The following is a 20,445-nucleotide window of genomic DNA, read 5'->3' on the forward strand; positions in this document are numbered from 1 at the left end:
AACATGAAGACCTGCAAGGCCACCGTGAGGAGCTGCAGGCCAACATGAAGACCTGCATGGCCACCGTGAGGAGCTGTAGTCCAACATGAAGACCTGCAAGGCTACCATGAGGAGCTGCTGTAAAAGACTAATATCTTTTACCATTGCCTCAAAGGTTGCTGATGAACATGTCCGAACATGTCCAAGTTAGTCCTGGGAAAGGGTTGTGAAATCCTTTGTCTCAGGGACAAGCTGATGGGCATGTCCTGGGGCGGCCTAAGCTGCAGCTCAGTGGCCATTGAACACTCTTTTGTGGAACTCCCCTCCAAGGGAAGATAACCATCTCAGGTAATACTCCCCTGACGCTGCAGCTCAATGACCGGAGTGCTGCAGCTCAATGACCGGAGAACACTCGTTTATGGAACTCATCTCCAGGGGGAGATAACCGTCTTAGGCGATACCCGCCTGATGCCCAAGCAGGAGAGGTTCGAGGGGTTCCTCACGTAGACTGGAGAAATCTGGGAGATAAATAGAGGGGTCCTGCAGCCACGAAGTTGGAGGGTTTTCTCTGGAGTGGCTTTCTCTTGGAGAAGCTTTCTCTTAGGAGAGACCTCCCGAGCTGATCACTGCCTGCTGCTTCCTGGAGAGGCCTTCTCTTTGGAGAGACCTCACGAGCTGATCACTGTTCGCTGCTGCCCCTCCGGGGGTTGACCCCTCGCCGCTTCTCCCATGCTGACCCCGCACCCCTCCTCCTGTGCTGACCCGGTGCTGCTTCTACGGACGACTGCTTGCTGCTCAGGTCTGCCCGTCGCTGCTGCAAGCCAACACGAAGACCTGCAAGGCCACTGTGAGGAGCTGCAGGGCCACTGTGAGGAGCTGCAGGCCAACATGAAGACCTGTAAGGCCACCATGAGGAGCTGCAGGGCAACATGAAGACCTGCAAGGCCAACATGAGGAGCTGCAGTCCAACATGAGGACCTGCAAGGCCAACATGAAGACCTGCAAGGCCATCGTGAGGAGCTGCAGTCCAACATGAGGACCTGCAAGGCCACCATGAAGACCTGCAAGGCCATCGTGAGGAGCTGCAGCCCAACATGGGGAGCTGTGGGTCACAATGAAGAGCTCCAGGCCACCACGAGGCCTCCCCTCAGTGTCCTGTTCTCCAGGTGGAACAATCCAAGGGACCTCAGCTGCTCCTCACACCTCTTGCCCTCCAGACCCTTCACTGTCTTTCGTAGCCCTGAATTTAAAACTAAAGGGCACCTGTAGGCTACTGGAACCTGTTCCCTTTTTGGCAAGTGCATGCTCACTTTGTATTGTTCTCATAGATTTCAAGCAAACATTCACCAGTTTGGCTTCACATAATCACAGAGGTTGGAAAGGACCTCAAGAGATCCTTGAATCCAACCCACCTGCTTAAGCAGTTCCCTACAAAAGGTCACACACACCTGGGGGTCCACGTGGGTCTTCAGTATCTCTATGGATGGAGACTCCTCCACCTCTCTGTGCAGCCTGTTCCAGTGCTCCTCCACCCTGACCATAAAGAAGTTCTTCTTGTGTTAGTACAGAACTTCCTGTGTTCAAGTTTTAGGCCATTGGTCCTTGTCCTATTGCTGTACACCACCACCAAGAGCCTGGCCTCATCCATTTGCCTGGCTCTTCCCTTTAGGAATTGATAAAAATTATTAAATCCCCCCTCAGTCTTCTTCTCCCCAGGCTTGAACAGCCCCGGATCGCTCAGCCTTTCCTCACTGGGGAGATGCTCCAGGCCCTTGTGGTCCTCTGCTGGACTCCTTCCAGGAGATCCCCATCTGTTTTGAGCTGGGGAACCCAGGACTGGACGCAGTGGTCTAAATGTGGCCTGGGCAGAGCAGAGGGGGAGGATCACCACTTTCAATCTGCTGTCCACGCTCTTCCTGTTACTGCGGTGTTTTTATGGGAGGACTCACACGCTTTGGGAGCTTGAAATCCTCTTTTGAATACTTTTATATCCCATTCAAGCCCATTGTTGTTCCAGCAGTGTCTTTAAATCTGATTACGTCTGGTTCCTCCTTGATGTTTTGTTTTTTCAGTTTACAGTGTTAGATATGAGGTGACGGGTTCTTCACCCTCAGCCCGGTGTTTTTTTCTGGCATATTTCCCCGTGTTTTTAGTCTGATTTCAGCGACTTTGTGAAATCTGTTGTTCTGTGGTTTATCTTTCAGTTAGTTTCAATGGTCAAGTCTTTTATGTCGTTAGAAGCATTTAGGGCATTATCAAAACCCAGTGAGACTGCAAACCTAATGAAGGTTTTCACACAAGAGGAGCGTGTCTAATCTGTAACCGATATCAAACGTGCTGTCGATGATGTAGGGTGCCTCAGCCTCTAGGTCTCACAATATGGGTGTACTTAGGACAAAGAACCTCATCCTAGCTGTGCACTTTGTGGGTCTGTTGATCTTGGTAATGTGTGAAGACCCCACAGGCTGTTGCTTCTGTCCGTGTAGGAAGTGAAGAAGGGTTTGAAGGGAGAGCATGAAGGAAGGTGTTTCCTGCTTCTTTGGTTGCCCTGTTGTCTGGCCAAGCCAGCTGGACCTGGTGGTGAAGCTAGGCCCCTCTGCAGCAGCCGCTCTCTATTCTGGGCTTTGTTTCCTGGGAACTGGCACTGGGAGGACAGCCATTTCAGTTCTCTCCAGAAGTCTCTGTGTATTTCTGTCACTTAACCTCAGCAGCTCCTTGGCCCTGACAGATCCCAGAGAGTCCTGTCTATCCTATTCCTTCCTCTTTCCTACTACGTGCTCCCTTACCTTCCTTCCCGTGACTGGGGCAACAAGAACGGTGTGTGCTGGTGTCCTGGATGTAGGCAATTTCAGTTAAAGTTTGAGGAAATCTTTGCTCTTGGAAGGGGCCATCATTTGGTGTGTGAAGGTGGGGAATGGGAAGAGGAGACTTCTGGATTGCACAGCCCCAGTTCTGAACTTGCACATGCAGAGGGGAGGAGAGGAGAGGAAGGAGCCACCGGACGAGACAGATGGCTTTTCCAGAGTCACACAGTAAAGCCAAGTGTCTCTTCAGGGTATTGTAGATGTGCCATTCTTGTGACTGCATGCTTCGTTGGGGTAGCCCACAGTCCCCCAGCAGCTGTACAGAGGACACCCCCAGGAGCTGTGTGCTGGAGCTGGGCTGTGACAGAACGCCGTTCCTGTTTCCTTACCCAGTCCTGTCCCGCTGCTCAGTTTGCTTTATGGTGGACATCTCATTCCAGTGTGTTCATTACAGGCAAACTGACTCTTGGTCTCGAGATAAGAGTTCACAGGAGTCAGACGTGAAAAACAGTTTATACCGTAACGTTGGTCCCTTTGAGACACGGGTAGCAAGCTTACATAAATCCACGAGCAGAAGCATGCGGATGAGGTCTGTGCGCTTGTGCACGTCCTCTGAACTAGTCATCCTTGTCTCTTCAAGATGTTTGTGGCGTTCTCTCTGCCTGTGCTGGTGTGTAACTCGTGTCCATTCTGCTTCCAGCTCACACTGACAATCGTGCGGCAGACGGGGGGGCTGGGCATCAGCATCGCAGGGGGCAAGGGCTCCACCCCCTATAAGGGTGACGACGAGGTAAGACCCCGGACTGCATCATCGTGGAAGCACCTGCTGTCAGGGGCTGCTTCTCCGTGGCTGTATGTAAGAGCTTTGTGGTTGGGGTGGGATTTCACCAAGCAGTGTGGGAGCAGCCCCTGAGCTGCTCGTTAGCGGGGCGTAAAGGAGCAACAGAAAGCACTTCGTGGCCTTCAGGGGTCTGCTTGGTACGTCTCGCCCCTGGGCTGGAGTGCAGAGGCAGCTTTGCATCTGGAGCACAACTTCCTGGAGCCTTTGTGCTGCTGAGATTCAGAAGCAATGAGAACGGCAGTTTCTCTCTCACCCGCATTTGTATACGGGACTGTAAAGGAGAAAAGTGCAGGGTTGACTCAAGCGCGTGTGTGATGGCATCAGCCGTGTTGTTCTCCCCATACTGGAGAAGGATTCATGTTTCCCTTTTCCCTTGGCCATGGGATAAATATATTTTTCCCTTTGTACCGTTTCCTCATTGGGGTGATGTGAATGTCTTGTCCCCACATGCAGGGTATGGGGTTGGCGGGGAATTTCCCCTTTCCCATAGGGTGGATGAGGTGCAGTGTTCTCATTCTGTGCTTTACAGGGTTGGGGAGTGGACTCCACCTCCTTCAACACACTCTTTTTCTTCCAGGGCATCTTCATTTCCCGTGTCTCAGAAGAGGGACCTGCAGCTCGTGCAGGGGTTCGTGTTGGGGACAAGCTTCTGGAGGTAAGATCCTAGCTGCTGTGAGGACGTAAACATTTTTAATGCGTGGAGAGGCGTGGGTCGTTGCCTATGTCTGTGACGCTGGTCTGGAGGCCACATCAAGTGTCATGAGCTCTGCAAGAAAAAACAAAACCCTCCTGGCTCCAACGTTACCCTTCATCTTTGGCTTCTTTATAAGGACAGAAATTGCTCTTGCATTCGCTCTCCCCAAACAAAACGTTGCATAAGTGAGGGAGGTGAAGCACTGGCACGGGTTGCCCAGAGGTGTGGTGTGGCCCTGGAGACTTTAAGGCAAGGCTGGACCAGGCTCTGGGCAACCTGGTGGAGCTGTGCGTGTCCCTGTGCACTGCAGGCGAGTTGGACATTGGCCTTTAAAGGTCCCTTCCAACTCTTAAGGGTTCTGCAGCTCTGTAACTCAGTCCACGTGCCCAGCAGGCTGAGCAGCCAGCCTCTGTGTGCTGTCCCTTTCTACTTCGTTGTATAGGGTAAAAGCAAACCTTGTCACATCAATCTTAACCTCTGCCCAGCCAAATGCCTCTCTTCAGATTATTTGAGGCGTGATTAATCATATGAGATTGAGGTCTACTTGAGGAAGGACTGATTGCATTACGCGGGGGCCAGTTCTCCTTACAGTACTGGATAGAGACCAGAGGGATAAGCTGCCTGCCTTTGGAGCTGTGTTTGTGAGAGCTGCTGTGTCCCCGGGTGCCTTATCCCCTCCTGCTGCTGCAGTCTGTGTCTGGGCAGCAGAGATGTGGCATCTGCCCGACAAGATGCCCCATTCCTTTTCACCACTTAGCCTGGCTCTGGGTGTGGTAGAAGTCAGAGCAGTGTACGGTTGTGTAATTAGCAGTTTTGTATTGCTTTATGAGAAAAACTTGCTTCTGGTATTTGCAATGCTACCTCGTTCACTTCTGCAGCCACAGGATTGTTTGGGTAACTGCATGAAGTTTAAGCCCAAGCAGTGTGATCATCTAGCCTGGTTTCTTGTATATTCCAGGGACCCAGCATCCTTGTGCTGCATGCATTGTGCTTTGCTGCAGAAAAAGGACAGTCAGCTCTTGAGGATTTTGAGAGATGAATGAATGTTCCTTTTTTCAATGATTATATTTATGGCACCACGTGAAAATAGATGCCTTTTCAGTTAAAGATCTGGGGAAAGACTCTTTGTCAGCTCAGAGTTTCCTTCCCGTGGTGTCGTTTCATCTATGCCTCCTGCAGGATCAGATGCACCCTCACAACATTACTCTTATTTTTTCTCAAATGCTGTTGCACCTGCTGCTCAGATATGGCTGAGGCACGTCAGGTTTGGGGTCTGTTCTCATTGGCGTTGAGTGGTGAGGTCTCCCCCTCTGGAATAAGGATAGCATTGGTCAGTAGTAACAGGCATGATGGGATAGCAAGTCTTAAATGTCTTTGAAGTAGGAGAGATAAGATTTAAATTAGATTTGGGGTCGCAGAAATGAAGAATATCCTAATTTGAAGGGCACTGTAAGGTCACTGAGTCCTACTCCTGGTTCCATGCAGGATCACCAGAATGCCTGCAAGTCAGGTCAGTGATGAGCTCAGAGACAACAGGCCCTAAGATGGAGCCCTGCAGAGCCCCACCTCTGCCAGCCTGGTGGGACCCACTGACTGCAGCTCTTGGAGCCCAACCCATCAGCCTCTTATTCCCTTGCATTATGGATTTAGGCACAGGGAAGCTTCCTTATTGGGCCGCAGGTGATGTCTGTCCCAGTGGGGACAGGGTGACAGCACAGAGCTCTGCGGGGGATCATAGAATGACAGGACGAGAGGGAGTGGCCACAAGTTGCGCCGGGGAAGATTTAGATTAGATTTGAGGAAACATTTTTTCTCTGAAAGAGTGGTCAGGCACTGGGATGGCCTGCCTAGGGAGGTGGGTGAGGCACCATCCCTAGTGCTGCTCAAGGAGCGTTTAGATGAGGTGCTGAGGGATTGGATTTAGTAGTTCAGTGGGTAGGGATGGTGATAGGAGGATGGTTGGACTAGATGATCTCATAGGTCCTTTCCAACCTAAGGTATCTATGAACCTATGGCATCCCATGGGTCACTATGGCACCCTAAGGATCCCTAAGCGTTTAGATGAGGTGCTAAGGGATTTGGTTTAGTAGTTCAGTGGGTAGGGATGGTGATGGGAGGATGGTTGGACTAGATGATCTTGTAGGTCCTTTCCAACCTCATGTACCTATGAACCTATGGCACCCTATGGATCCCTATGGCACCCCATGGGTCACTATGGCACCCTAAGGATCCCTAAGCATTTAGATGAACTGCTGAGGGATTTGATTTAGTAGTTCAGTGGGTAGGGATGGTGATGGGAGGATGGTTGGATTAGATGATCTTGTAGGTCCTTTCCAACCTCATGTATCTATGAATCTATGAATAGAATCACAGAATGGTTCGGGTGGGAAGGGACCTTTAAAGGCCACCTGGTTCGACTCCCCTGCAGCAAACAGGGGCACCCGCAGCTGGATCGGGGTGCCCAGAGCCTGATCCAGCACGATGATGCACTGCGCCTGTGTTGGGGAGCGGGGAAGGTTGGAGCTCTCCGTGTGTGCTGCTGGAAGAAGTGCTGTGAAGGGCTGTGCCTGGCTCTCTGTGTCCCCAGGTGAACGGTGTGTCCTTGCACTGCGCGGAGCACCACGTGGCAGTGGAAGCGCTGCGTGGCTCGGGGAGCTCCGTCTCCATGACGGTCCTTCGGGAGCGGATGGTGGAGCCGGAGAACGCCATCACCGTCACTCCGCTGCGCCCTGAGGATGACTACAGCCCTCGAGAGAGGAGAGGTGGCCTCCGCTTCCCAGACAGACCCGAGGGGGCAGCTCCCACCGAGCGATACTCCACCTGCTTGATGCGCAATGAGAAGGGCCTGGGCTTCAGCATCGCTGGCGGCAAAGGCTCCACGCCGTACCAGGCTGGGGACACGGTCAGTGGCAGTTCTTGGGGAAGAAAGGGGCTCTGATCCCTGCGTCTTGGAGGCAGCACGGGGTCTTTTCATCGCTTCGGGCAAGAGGCAGCGAGGCGTGGCCTGGGGACCCTGAGCTGTCCTGCCGTGCTCAGAGGCAGAGTCTGCTCTTAACTCAGGGAAAGGGAGAAGTTCAGAAGGAGGTGGGGCCGAGGCTTGCAATCCCTGCTAGTGACATTTAATCCTGCTGCTGTCCTCTTGACATATGTTCTGGGCTCTTGGCCACATGAAGGCTTTCCTGCAGGTGGCTCGGGAAGTAGAGCGGGGTACGCTGGAGCGAGGGGCGAAGGGAAGGTGCCAGGGGAGGGTTCTGCAAAGGGGACTGGGCTGAGACTTTCCCGGTGTTGGGGAGCAAAGCCCTAACTCGAGAAGGCACGGGAGTCTCTGACCCTTCTGATTGCATTTCAGGGGATTTTCATCTCACGGATTGCAGAGGGAGGTGCAGCCCATCGGGACGGGATCCTGCATGTAGGAGACCGGGTCATCTCGGTGAGTGTGGGTGTTCAGGGCACAGCAGGAGGGAATGGGAAGGGGCTGACGCTGACGGTGCTCTTGGAGCAGGAGGCACAAGTACAGTTCCCTGCCCTGCCTCGGCTGTTTTCATGTCTTTAACACTAGGTTTTGGGGTGCTTTTTTTCAGCTCCTTGAAGAGGAGGGGACGGTGTGGCAGTGGTCAGCACTGGTGGAAGGAGAGGGAGGGCAAGGTGGAGCTGGGCAGGGCACGCTGTAGTGCTCCCCCTGCTTTCGTTTCAACCTCTGGCCCCAGCTCCCCTCCTGTCTGTGCTGTGATACAGATCTCACTGCTGCCTCTAACCTCAATCTTTCTGCCTAATGTGTCACCCACCGGCTCCCCTCCTGTGGGGAGGGCCTGCTGAGCCTCCTGACCCTCCTCCCAAGCTCGCATGCTGCCTCCAGGTGGAAGCTCCTGCCTCTTGGTGCTGGTGGTGGGTTTCTGATCCAGCTGCTGTGGTAAGAGCACGTGTTACCACAGAGCTGGTGTGGGTAAACACTGATACAGCCTCGTCAGTGCTGGCTTCTGTCTGCTCTATCCCTAGGCTGGGGGCTGTGTTGTGTTGGCTCTGGCACAAAGCTGCAGTGGAGCTTTGGCCTCGATCTGGCAGTCATATCCCACCAGCAGACCTGAACTGGTACAACATCTCTCCTTGTTTCCCAGCGCTCCTCCCAAAACAAAGCCTTGGTTGTTGTCAGACAGAATCATGGAGTCATGTGATGGTTTGGGTTGGAAGGGACCTTGAAGACCATCCACTTCCAGCCCCTGTGCTGCAGGCAGGGTCACGCCCATCCTGCCTGGCCTTAAACACATCTAACACGTCTATGGACAGCCTGCTCCAGGGCCTCACCACCCACATAGTGAAGAATTTCCTGTTGTCTATATCTCCCATTTTCAGCTCAAAGCCATTACCCCTTGTCCTGCTATTACGCTTCCTGGTGAACAGTCCCTCCCCGTAGCTCCAATTAACTTTGCTTTTACTCTTCCTTCAATGCTCCACTGACATGGAGGCATGACTGAGAGGTGTGAGTGCAGGCAAACGCCCATGGCATGGTGTTAATGGGCTCTTCCTATGGCAAAAAGGAATCGTGAGATCTCGGAGTGCAGTCAGAAGTCTGTTGCATCCCTGTATTCATATCCCTGGGCAGTTTCATTCGCATCAGACTGTTCATATAACACCTGCACGTTCCAGCAAGTGCCTGACTGCAGCAGGCATGCCTCCTGCTAGCAGCTGCTCTTCTTTCCTTTGCCTTTCCTTCCTGCGGGTGCACTGCCGAATGTGATACCCACGTGGTGCTGGCGTTACATCCTGAGACCTCTCATATCTTCTTGCTTATATTTGCCCTTGAGTGTTTCTGCTCATTCTAAGAATTGCATGAGCAGCTCTGTGACAGATCTCTGGACAAATCGGCCTCAAGGGTCATGGTCTCATAGTCATGCCTCTGTTTCACTTTGCCAAAGAATTTTTGTTGTCTTGGGGAAAGAAATACAGCAAATCTTCACGGTCTTCCCCTGTGCTCTGTACCATCCTGGACTTCTCTGCAGGGAAGGGCCAGGAAAACTTTTATTTTCTTCTGAGAGCTCTGAGTGCACGAATTGAAGAGCCCAGCCTAGATCTCTCTTCAAAGTTAACATCCCACGAAGCTCACCCGTGACTGATTACTAACTCCCCAGCCTTCTTCATGTTCTCATGTCTCTTTTGAGTCACACCCTGACACAGTTTCATGATGCTCTTGGGAGTCATCTTGGTGGCGGAAAGCATCCGGGGCAGGGAGGTAACGTTGGAGAGTTTGCACGTTGTTTGAGAATCATAGACTCGTCAGGGTTGGAAAAGATCATTAAGATCATCAAGTCCAACCATTGGATCTAGCAGGGAGATTCAGGACTGGGAGCAGTGGCCAAGGGCAGCTGGGTTTTTGGAGGCAGGACTGGGAGAAAACAGAAGAACCCTTATCTGGGAGAGACTGAGGGCAGTGGCGGCACCAGGTGATGCGTGAGAGTCCTCATGAGCAATTGATGCAGAAAATTCTGTCAGGGGCTGTTAGATGGGATGTGCTGTGAGTCAAGGACATCTTGTGTCCATTCACGGAGTCCAGGTCCTCACTCCACACAGCACCACCTAAAAACCAGGCTGTAACGTGGCCTTTTGAGCAGTTAATTAGTGCTTAATGACACGACTGTGAGTGCCCTGAGTCTTGTCTCTGTTACCTGCTCTTCACTGGGTTTGTGCACCTGCATGTTATTTATCTTTCCTGCTTTTTGTCTTCTGTGCTGACGAGCCCCTGCCCTGGGTACTTCTGCTTCCTTCCCGGATCCTCCTCCTGTGTGATAATGTGCAGGCTGACATCTTCACCTCCTTGCTGGTCCGCAGTGCTTGGTGCCAGAGATGTACTTTGGGGGCAGATCTCTGAGTGTGAGGCCACGAGGATGAGATTTTCCTGCCTGTGTCACAGCGAGGAGCCGTCTCCGCTGTCCCTGGGGCAGTCAGGAGATGGCTCTGTGAGCGGGCAGTATTGCTGGGAGCCCCAGGAAGAGGGACAGGATCCCTGCTGTGGTCTCAAACCCCATTGCCACAGGCAGAGGAGCACAGCTGGCTGTGGGTGGGATGGGCAGGTGGGTTGGGTGATGGTAGTGCTGCTCAAGTTTCTGGACAGAGCCTCCTCAGACAACGTGCAGCCAACTTTGCCCAGAAACTGTTGTTTTGGAAGGAGCCTGGGAGGGGATATAGTAATTCTGGGGGTGTGAAGACTGAGAATAGTGAGCAGTTTTTTAGACGAGGTCTCTCCAGGGCTCTGCAAATGGCATTGCTGATTCCCTCTGTACTGCAAATACCCCTTTGTCCAAAGCATTTATGTCTTTCACTGATACCGTAGCAAGATTGGAGAGCATATTGCATTATGTTTTCTTGTCCAAAAGAGTTCTGCTTTTCCTTTTGTATCCTCCAGACAACCGCTGCTGACTGATTGAATCTCGGTCTCAGTGCTTCAGGATGTTTTTATACCTGTAGTACACTTTTTATGACTTAAAACTGGGACCATCCTCCCGTGATTGCCATAATGTTGCCCAGTGTGGGCAGGCAGCAGCTCACAGCAGGTCCCATTGCACATCAGGTCGTGCCCTTCAGCACTTCGCTGCCTCTGTCCTGGCTTGGAGAGTGATTGATATGGGCAAATGCCCGCAGAGAGGCAGCTGGTGGCATGGCACATTGGTGTGCTGTGACATCACTTCTGGGAATCGCTGCTTTGCCTTCTTCCCCTATTAAGGTCGTTGGACCCATTCCTCTAATGCAGCCACTGGGGCTTCTTTTTCTGTGACCCAGCAGGAAAGCTGGCATGCAGAGCCAAAAAGGAGTGGTAGGTGTTTTGTTGGTCATGAATATGCAACTAGTCTCAACAGCAGTTAAGGTGGCACTAGCTAGCTTTGTAGCAGCATCCAGGAGGTAATGCATCATCATTGGTCCCTGGGGCATCGCTGGTGCTGGTGGAGCTTCGAGGTGTGCAGGGAAGGTGAGAGGGGATGGTGAGCTGCGTGCGAAGAGGAGTGTGGTCAGCCAGGGATGAGAAGTTGCCCGGGTTCCTTCGCAAGGTGGGAAGGAGCACTCTAAGTTCCAGCGTGCTTTGGGAAGCAGACTTGGAGAGGGGCAGGGCGTCAGCGTGGGTCTCAGGGTGCGTGAGCTATGTTTGAAATGCCAGGTGTGCCCAGGTGATGGTCTGACGCTGTTTGCGGGTTGTTCTAGATCAATGGGGTAGACATGACAGAAGCCAGGCATGATCAGGCCGTAGCGCTGCTTACCGCATCCTCCCCCACCATCGTCCTGCTGGTAGAGAGAGAGGGTGCAGAGCAGCCCGGCGACGGAGACGCGCCTGGCACACCGTGGGTGCGCATGCACTCCCCACCACCACCCCCCAACCACGGGGAGAGCCCACCAGAGGACATGCCTTCGCTGCAAAGGAGCCAGCTCTCCAAAGGCCTGGAGGATCAGTATCCCATCGAGGTGAGCCGCTGGAGTAGGGGATGGTACTGGGTCGTAGGTAATGGTAAATGGGCAGCAGGTATTGAGTGTCTTTTGTTTGAAAGCAGGGTGCTGTGAGGAGGGCTGGGTGGGTTGCTGGAGTATCAGGAAGTACCAGGGAACCCTTTTGTCCCGTGGCAACTCGTGCTCGCTCACTCGGAGCGTCCCTGATTCCCCGTTGGTGGTCCTTACTGTGATATTCTTCATTCTCCATGACTCTGCTTCTCGTTCCTCCCAGGAAATTCACCTCATAAAAGCAGGCGGTCCTCTGGGGCTCAGCATCGTAGGAGGCAGCGACCATTCGAGCCACCCATTTGGGATTCATGAACCAGGGGTTTTCATTTCAAAGGTAATGCCCAGCAGTGAGCGCTCCTCGGTTGTTTTCGTTATTGGGGCTTTGATGCAAGAGGTCTGAGAAGTATAATGCAGGTTAAAAAATAACAAATGGAATGAGGAGGAACGCATGCACATGCGAAGGGTTAATTGCTATTAAATGTACTTCCACTGTTTTAGGCGTGTAAAAAAATTGAATGATAACGTGCAGAGTTCATTCCTGCTGCACTGTCTGGGGAGAGGAGGCTTTTGAAACTGCTGAGCTTCTGTTTCCATAGGTTCATAGGTACATGAGGTTGGAAAGGACCTACAAGATCATCTAGTCCAACCATCCTATCACCATCCCTACCCACTGAACTACTAAACCAAATCCCTTAGCACCTCATCTAAACGCTTAGGGATCCTTAGGGTGCCCGTGGGATCCTTAGAGTGCCATAGTGACCCATGGGGTGTCATGGTGACCCATGGGGTGCCATAGGGATCCATAGGGTGCCATAGATTCATAGATACCTTAGGTTGGAAAGGACCTAAAAGATCATCTAGTCCAACCATCCTCCCATCACCATCCCTACCCACTGAACTACTAAACCAAATCCCTCAGCACCTCATCTAAACGCTTCTTGAACAGCGCTAGGGATGGTGCCTCACCCACCTCCCTAGGCAGGCCATTCCAGTGCCTGACCACTCTTTCAGAGACAAAATGTTTCCTGAGGTCTAATCTAAATCTTCCCCGGTGCAACTTGTGGCCGTTCCCTCTCGTCCTGTCGTTATTTATCAGGGAGAAGAGGCCCACCCCCTCCTCACCACAACCCCCCTTCAGGAAGTGGTAGAGTGCAATAAGGTCTCCTCTGAGCCTCCTCTTCTCCAGACTAAACAATCCCAGCTCCCTCAGCCGCTCCTCATGGTGCTCCAGACCCCTCCCCAGTTTTGTTGCCCTTCTCTGAACACGCTCCAGGGCCTCCATGTCCTTCTTGTAGTGAGGGGCCCAAAACTGAACACAGTACTCGAGGTGCGGCCGTACCAGAGCTGAGTGTGTCAGTGTCTCCCCGAGGAGAAACGGCGTTTCCTTGTCTGGTTGTAACATCAGCGATTGTTGGCAGGTCATTCCCCGTGGGTTGGCATCCCGCAGCGGACTCCGCGTGGGGGACAGGATCCTGGAGGTGAACAGCATTGACCTGCGCCATGCCACGCACCAGGAGGCCGTGAACGCCCTGCTCTCCAACACGCAGGAGCTGACCGTGCTCGTGAGGCGGGATCCGCCGCCGCCTGGCATGCAGGTGGGTGCTCAGCAGGAGCTGCACTCAGCTCTGAGGGCAGTTTCTCATCTAGCTGGAGGTATGGGTCCGTGTTACAGCTAAACTTCTCTTTGAGCCTTTCTGGATCCGGAGGAGGGCCAACGGAGATGATCAGAGTGCTGGAGCACCTCTCCTGTGAGGAGAGGCTGAGAGCTGGGGTCGTTCAGACGTGGGAAGGCCTCGCTGCGGACATCCAGAACCTGAAAGGGGCCGACAGGAAAACTGGGAGGGACTCTAATGTGGATTGTAGTGATAAGAGGTGGGGTGATGGCTTTAAACTAAAAGAGGAGAATTGATTACGTATAAGGAAGACATTCTTTCCTCAGGTTGTGCTGAGGCCTAGCACAGGCCGCCCGGAGAAGCTGTGGGTGAGTGCCCATTATGGAGGTGCTCAGGACCAGGTTAGGTGGGGCTCTTCTGGGCAGCCTGATGTAGTGCAAGGTGTCCCTGCCCACAGCAAGGGGGACTGCATGATCTTTAAGGTCTGTTCCAACCCAAACTGTTGTGTTTCTCTTGTGGGGTAATCAGAATCACAGAGGTTGGAAGGGACCTCAAGAGATCATGGAGTCCAACCCCCCTGCTGAAGCAGTACTCTACAGTGGGTCACAAAACCGACTGTCCTGTGAGTTCATATCCAGCTGAGGACTGTGGGGTCTCTTGCTGTGCCAGTGATGATACTGTGATCAGAACTGATTGACTGTTCTCGCATTTCATGAAGACTAGAGGTAGGAAGTAGACAAAAGTACAGAGCCATATGAAAAAAAATCGACTGCCAAAGGAGGGAAACGTCCAAGTCAGGTCCCTGTCAGGATTTTTAGAGCATGGTTGTCTGCTAAAAGCTTTTCCTCTACAATTCCAGTCTGATCTTAAGCCAGAAACATGGAGATCTTTCTATATTTTCAGGAAATATGCATCGAAAAGGCTCCAGGAGAAAAGCTGGGCATCAGCATCCGGGGTGGAGCCAAGGGTCATGCTGGAAATCCCTTTGATCCTACTGATGAAGGCATCTTCATTTCTAAGGTACCAGACCACAAATTCTGCCCCTTGATGGTGTGCAAGCACTGCTGGGAGGAAAGGTGTTCCCTGAGAGAATCTGTTTTCTATGCTCACCCCGTTTTTCACTGAGTACATGGGTTCTCTTTAGTTTTTCCATTCACGGAAGCATGTGAATGTGTTTCCTTTCATATTCCCTCCTTCACAACAGCTGTAAAATTTCTAATTTCATTTCCTTCATTTGCCTTTTTTTTGGCTGTGCACGTTTTGGTCCTTTTTCCATTACATGAACCCATGCTAACTCTCTTTTTTCCCTCAGTTCCTGTTGCTGCCCCACTTGCTTGTGGCCCTGGGGCTGTTAGGAACCATGGAGACGTGGCTCTTGGGGAGTGTGTTTTAGTGGCCATGGTGGGGGTGGGTTGGGATTTGTGCTTGGTGATCATAGTGATCTTTTCCAACTTCAGTGCTTCTGTGATTCCTTGCTGTCACGCTACAGAGGAAAGGCAAGTTCCTTAGGGGTCCTTGGTGGTCTGAGGGCTGACCACAGGGTTGTGGTTATAATTAGAGATTTGCTATTAGTTAAACAAGGATTTAACAGCCAGCAGAGCTTATTATCACCTTTTCTAGCTCTTAGTGTGGCTTACAGTTGCATAGCATCATTAGAAGTCTCAGTTACACGGTCTTGTTTGTCACCTGGACAGACCCTCTGTAGATCAGGACAAATTCCCATCAAGCTGCATGCAATATGATCATCACCTGGACTCGGGTTTTAGGAATATAAGGCACAACTCAGTACTCAGCAGCAGCAGAGGCGTCGTGGGCTGCAGGGAATCACAGGGCAGGGGTGAGCACGAGCAGCTGCTCGTGTATTGTGGTTATTCCCTTTATCTCTGATTGTGCTAACTGTGCTGCCAGGGGTAGGGAGCAGGGAGTACTGATTGCAGCTACTTTGACAGTGTCATTTCAGCTTTACCTCTCAGCTCCCCACACCACTGTGGTTTTCCTGGTTCGCTTACATTGCTTCTATATCTCTGCTAGCTGAGAGATGGAGCATTGACTTTTTCCTTTTTTGAGTGTCTGATTCCTTCCTCTCAGTCTTCCTTCATTACTGTTTTTGTTGGATCTCTTTATTATCTTTTTTCTTTTTGTAAAGCTGTGACCTGGCTCTTTTTCTTATTGCCAGAGTGTTACAAGTTGAATACAGTGAGAAAGCTTGAACATATCCACAGTTTGAAGTTCATGATCAGTTGCAGTGAGAGTAGCGTGGTGGCGATGTATGAATAATGCAGATGACAGTTGCATTATGGACTTCTGATTGTGTGTTCCTCTCTTCCTCACATTATCTCAGAGTGTTTCACTGTCGTGCTCGTGCATTTTTTCTCTGGGAAAGAAAATCAGAACGTTTGGCCATCTTCCATGTAGCTTCACGTGGCTACTGCTATGCATGCACTTTCCATTCATGCATTTACATATTTTCTTCTCTGTAGGAAATGATCTGTAGGCATGCATGGCTGTTTTCCCTCCTTAAAACCTAAAGAAAGGTGACGTGCAGCATTTCCTTCTCCTCTTTCTCAAAGCACTTTTGTCATTTATAAAACAATAAGCCGAGTAAGCGTGTGTGCCTTTGCTGTTGTTTTTTCCTTTTCCCCTCTCCCAGCACTGTCTGTGTCTTAGAACAGAGTCATTAAGGTTGGAAAAGATCTCTAGGAGCTTCTCATGCTCTGTGCTACCCTGACAACCAGCACTGCGTGTCCTTGCATTTCCCCCAGCCCACGACCTGTCTGCTGCCCCTGTGCTGTCCTTTTTCTCTTGGTGTAAATCTGCAGGCTGTGCAGGAGATCCTCCACATTTCTATACTCTTTTTGCAAAGCCTTTATGTAGCGCTGGTCACAGTTCACGTTGGCTCTTGGGTTTGAGTCAGGGCATTTGAATTCAAGCCATTATTTGACTTGTGTTCCCAGCGACAGCTGCTTGTATACACAGTGCACCAAGACCTTCATCTGGGCAGGTTGGCTGTGCGTTCATCCCGTTTCATTTCAAGGTTTTGGTTTCCCATTAGAAGGAGTAAGGACCATTGAGTGTGGTGTTCCTTTCCCCGAGGTGCTTTAAGTTGAATCCTAGATTTCCATGCAGACCCCGATAGCATCTTCTCCTAAATCCATCGTTCAATTTCTTTTTCTCTTTCCCACCTTGCCTACTTCCCCCATACCAAATGCCATCCTTTTTTTTTCCTCCTCCCCTCGTGGTACCCACAGCGAATCCTGCAGTCCCTTCTCCTCATCCTAAAGGGGAAAGCATTAATAACCTTTCCTTAACGTTACTACCTCTGTTCTGGTGACAGAGCGTGCACTTCCATTCTCTTCTCAAACATACATTGCTATTTGCACTCTTTGAGACAAACTCTGGCATTTCTGTGCCTTACCAGTGTGTGGCATCACGTTGCTTCCCCTGATGACGTTGGTTACGTGGGGCAGGGATAAGTTCTTGTCACTTGCAGTTACGTATGATACCTCTCAGAGAAAGGGGAGGGAAAGTTCATAACTTCAGGTTGGGTGTCAGGGAGCATTTCTTCTCACAAAGAGCAGTCAAGCATCAGAACAGGGTGCCTGGGGAAGTGGTGGAGTCACTGACCCTGGAGATGTTCAGGAGCCGTGGAGATGTGGCAGTGAGGGACGTGGCATGGTGGGGATGGGTTGCAGCTGATCTTTGAGGTCTTCTCCGACCTTAATGATTCTGTGATTCTATGATTAGTTATGCCTGTGTCCACCAGAAAGAAAAGTCTTTATGACTCATTAATCTTTATCCAGGAAGCGTATCCCCACATCTGCATTTTTCCACCTCAAGAACAACAAAAAAGATATTAAACTTTCCTTGCTCTGAAGGTAAATCATGGATGCATGAACTTTCTCTCTCACCTGCTTCGCTGACAAACAATTTCCTTGGAACACGAGATATTTCAAATACAGATTCTTTTCATCTCCCGTAATGGATTTCTTCTACACTTTTCCTCTATTGAAATATGCATATTCTTCCTTTTTTGCTCTCTCTGTGAATGTGTCCGGGTGCTTTCAGTCGCTTTCCCTGACATGTATCCTCAGCCTTATTTCCACGTTTTGTATTCCTTCTTCCTGATGTGGTCCTCGTGCTCTCTGACCTTCTCTTTACCCCCTGAGTAAAGCCAGGATCCCACCCTTTGCCCACAGGTGAGCTCCTCCGGGGCCGCAGCCCGGGACGGCCGTCTCAAGGTGGGAATGCGGATCCTGGAGGTGAACCATCAGAGTTTGCTGGGAATGACACACACAGAGGCCGTGCAGATCCTCCGGAGCGTGGGTGATGCTCTCCTGGTGCTGGTGTGCGATGGCTTCGATCCCAAGGCTGCAGCTGCCATTGAGGTGAGAAGGGGATGTGCAAGGAGCCCTGCAGACACCAACGTCGTAAGGAGCCCACCTATTTCTGCACAGAGCATGGCTGCATTTTCCAGCCTTTTGTTGTGGGCTTTTTTTTCTGTTTTGATTCGTTGGTTGGGTTTTGTGGAGGTCTCGGATTTCGAGGTTTGCTCTCTCACTCATTCATAAAGCACTGTTTTCCCAAGGTCTGTATATCTTCTGCTGGTTACAGAGCTGTTTTTGCCATATGGCTGTGCTGCGTGGAAGTGTGGTTTCCAAACAAATGTTCTCCTGTGTGCTTCTAGCAGTTTTTTCTTGTATTAATGTTATATGTAAAGTAAATTTTGTCTGGTGGTGCTCACCTTTCCCCCAGGGAAACTCCGACTGTAATCCTGAGCCTTCTCAACTTTCTGTCATTGAGGCTTAGAAAGCTTTTTGTTTTATCCTTCACTAGAACACATACTCAGTCCTTGGTAATCTGTCCCCTTTCTGTACCTGTTTTAATTTAAATTCCTCTTTCCTAGCCCTCGATTTCCTTTTGTAATTGACAGTTGAGATAAAGCTTTGAGTTGTGAAGCATTTCTGCCTTGTCTAGGAGCATCTCAGTGCTCTCTGTCTGGTAGCCCAGAGTATGGAATCTCGTATGGTTTCCACCATGATTTATTGTGTTTTTTGCTTCGTAGATGTCTCCAGGAATTATTGCAAACCCTTTTGCTGCTGGTATCGGGCGCAAGAATAGCCTGGAAAGCATCTCCTCTATTGACAGGGACTTAAGCCCTGAAGAACTGGAGGTCCTGCAGAAGGTGGGTGTTCCAGCTTCAGCTGGGAGAATGGTGTGCAATGGAATAGCTGGGAAGAGTATTCCCTCAAGTATTATATATATACCTCAAGTACCTCCCCTTGGTGTGTGGAACCTGCGGCCTAACGAGTAGTGGACTCCTTGTTTATGGGATCAGCAGCTCCCAGCACACGTAGCAGGATTACACGGGGACGTGGCTCTGGAGTCCTCCTGAGTTTGCCAGGCTCCACGCAGGGAGAGAGCACTGGGTGAAGTGGCTCTAACTTTGGTCTCTCCTAGGAGATGGAAATGATGAGAGAAGCAACTCAGTGGGAGAGAGAAGAAATGGAGAAAGTGGTGAGAGATGTTCCATGTGGTGGCATTTGTTCTTGGCAGCAGTTCTGCCAAGGCTGCAGGCCCTGAGGAACGTGGCACAGAGTACCTCTGCCTGGCTGGGGTCGCTGTGGGGGCCTTCCCTCCCCGTAGTGCACCTCTTGGTTACTGTAGTTGCTTTTTGGCTTTGGCATACCTTCCTTTGTGCCTCTTTGGTGGTACTGACCTGTTATTTGTGCAGTTTGTCTTTGTTACCCGCTGGGACTTTCTGGCCAAGGCTTTCTTACAGCTGCAGCTTTGAGGAAAACGACCCCACGGGTGTGGGAGTCCCACATTTCCTCAGTGCTCTCTGTACAGCACTCGGTGGTCTGACAGCTTTCAGGAGCGAAGATGGGAACACAGCTCAGAGCTTGAGGAATCAGCCCCATTAATCCGTCAGGACTTTGCGTTCCTCAGTTCCCGTGGCCATTGTTCTGAGTGGGCATCACAGCTCTGTCCCTGAATGAGTTGGATTTTCCACTTCCCTCTCTTAAAACTGCAGTGTATGTGTTCAGTCGGATCCTTTTGGACAGTGAGGGAAAACTGAGTTCTTCTGCACTGCCCATTGCCAGCCTGCTCTCCTGGCGAATACGTGTGTGTACGTTTTGCATTTCTTCAGGTTTCCAGTTTAGATCTATTCACCTTTCCAGGTTCTCTCTGTTGTTCAGTCCCTAGGCTGAGTAGACTCTACTTGACCCCTTGTACTTTGTTTTTTTCCCCTCACATTTCCCATCTCACGAGTGTGCAGTTACATTGGCAATTCTGGATGGAGGTGATCTTTGTCGTTCAGGTAACACTTGAAATTTACCTTTTTTGGGGAAAAAAAACCAGACAAACAGCAATGATGGCACAGACTGTAACAGAACACAGCACTGAACAACAAAATGGCCCCGTGATCTTTCAGGCACGTAGTATGTGATCACTAGCTGTGCTCACACGTAATTTGTGTTCGTATAATCCTAATTTGTGGCTGCTATGAGCTGTGCAGGAATATGGCTTTATAGAAGACTGAGGTAGAGAGACAAAGAGGATTCAGCACATCACATATTCCCATTGGAAGCTGTGCTTCTCTTTTGATGGCCTGAAGATTGGTCGGACCAACATCCGCCTGCGCAAAGGCAGACAACACTTGTGTGAATCAAGGATCTGCAGAGTGCTCTGATGGTGTTTAGGACCATCCCTGAGGTGGGAATTCTTCCAGTGCCATAGCCACGGTAGATCAGATTTAGGTTCTTCTTACAGATTGTTGCCTTCTTTCCTAGAAGGAGTGGTATGTGGTGCTTGCAGAAAACCTCTCCTTATAGTGTTGCTGTTACAGCAGAGAGTATTCCTACCAGTTTTAAGTCACATGAACCTGGAATCTCTGTCGTTAGCCACAGGTACTGTGGATCATTCCCAGCACTTCTAAAAGCTGTGGATGAACCAAGGGCAAGTGGCTCTACCTGAGCAGTCTGCGTTTGTCCTGCCTTAGGAACATCAAAGCTCTTCTGATATTTGTGCTGAGAT

At 50.8% G+C, this 20,445-nt stretch overlaps 1 protein-coding gene across 1 annotated transcript in view; it reads left to right on the forward strand.

Annotated features, from left to right (window-relative positions):
- SCRIB (scribble planar cell polarity protein) overlaps positions 1–20,445 on the forward strand; it is a 91,964-nt gene that overhangs the window by 38,653 nt on the left and 32,866 nt on the right. The window contains exons 17-27 of the mRNA XM_065751501.1: positions 3,484–3,573; positions 4,202–4,279; positions 6,906–7,220; positions 7,668–7,748; positions 11,507–11,764; positions 12,021–12,131; positions 13,216–13,392; positions 14,314–14,430; positions 17,607–17,795; positions 18,473–18,592; positions 18,868–18,924. Of these exons, the coding sequence (XP_065607573.1) occupies positions 3,484–3,573; positions 4,202–4,279; positions 6,906–7,220; positions 7,668–7,748; positions 11,507–11,764; positions 12,021–12,131; positions 13,216–13,392; positions 14,314–14,430; positions 17,607–17,795; positions 18,473–18,592; positions 18,868–18,924 (1,593 nt within the window). The remainder of the gene's footprint in view (positions 1–3,483; positions 3,574–4,201; positions 4,280–6,905; positions 7,221–7,667; positions 7,749–11,506; positions 11,765–12,020; positions 12,132–13,215; positions 13,393–14,313; positions 14,431–17,606; positions 17,796–18,472; positions 18,593–18,867; positions 18,925–20,445) is intronic.

This window comes from Cyrtonyx montezumae, unplaced genomic scaffold (assembly GCF_038088225.1).
Source record: "Cyrtonyx montezumae isolate F1298 unplaced genomic scaffold, pur_monq_1.0 scaffold_74, whole genome shotgun sequence".
NCBI lineage: Eukaryota > Metazoa > Chordata > Aves > Galliformes > Odontophoridae > Cyrtonyx > Cyrtonyx montezumae.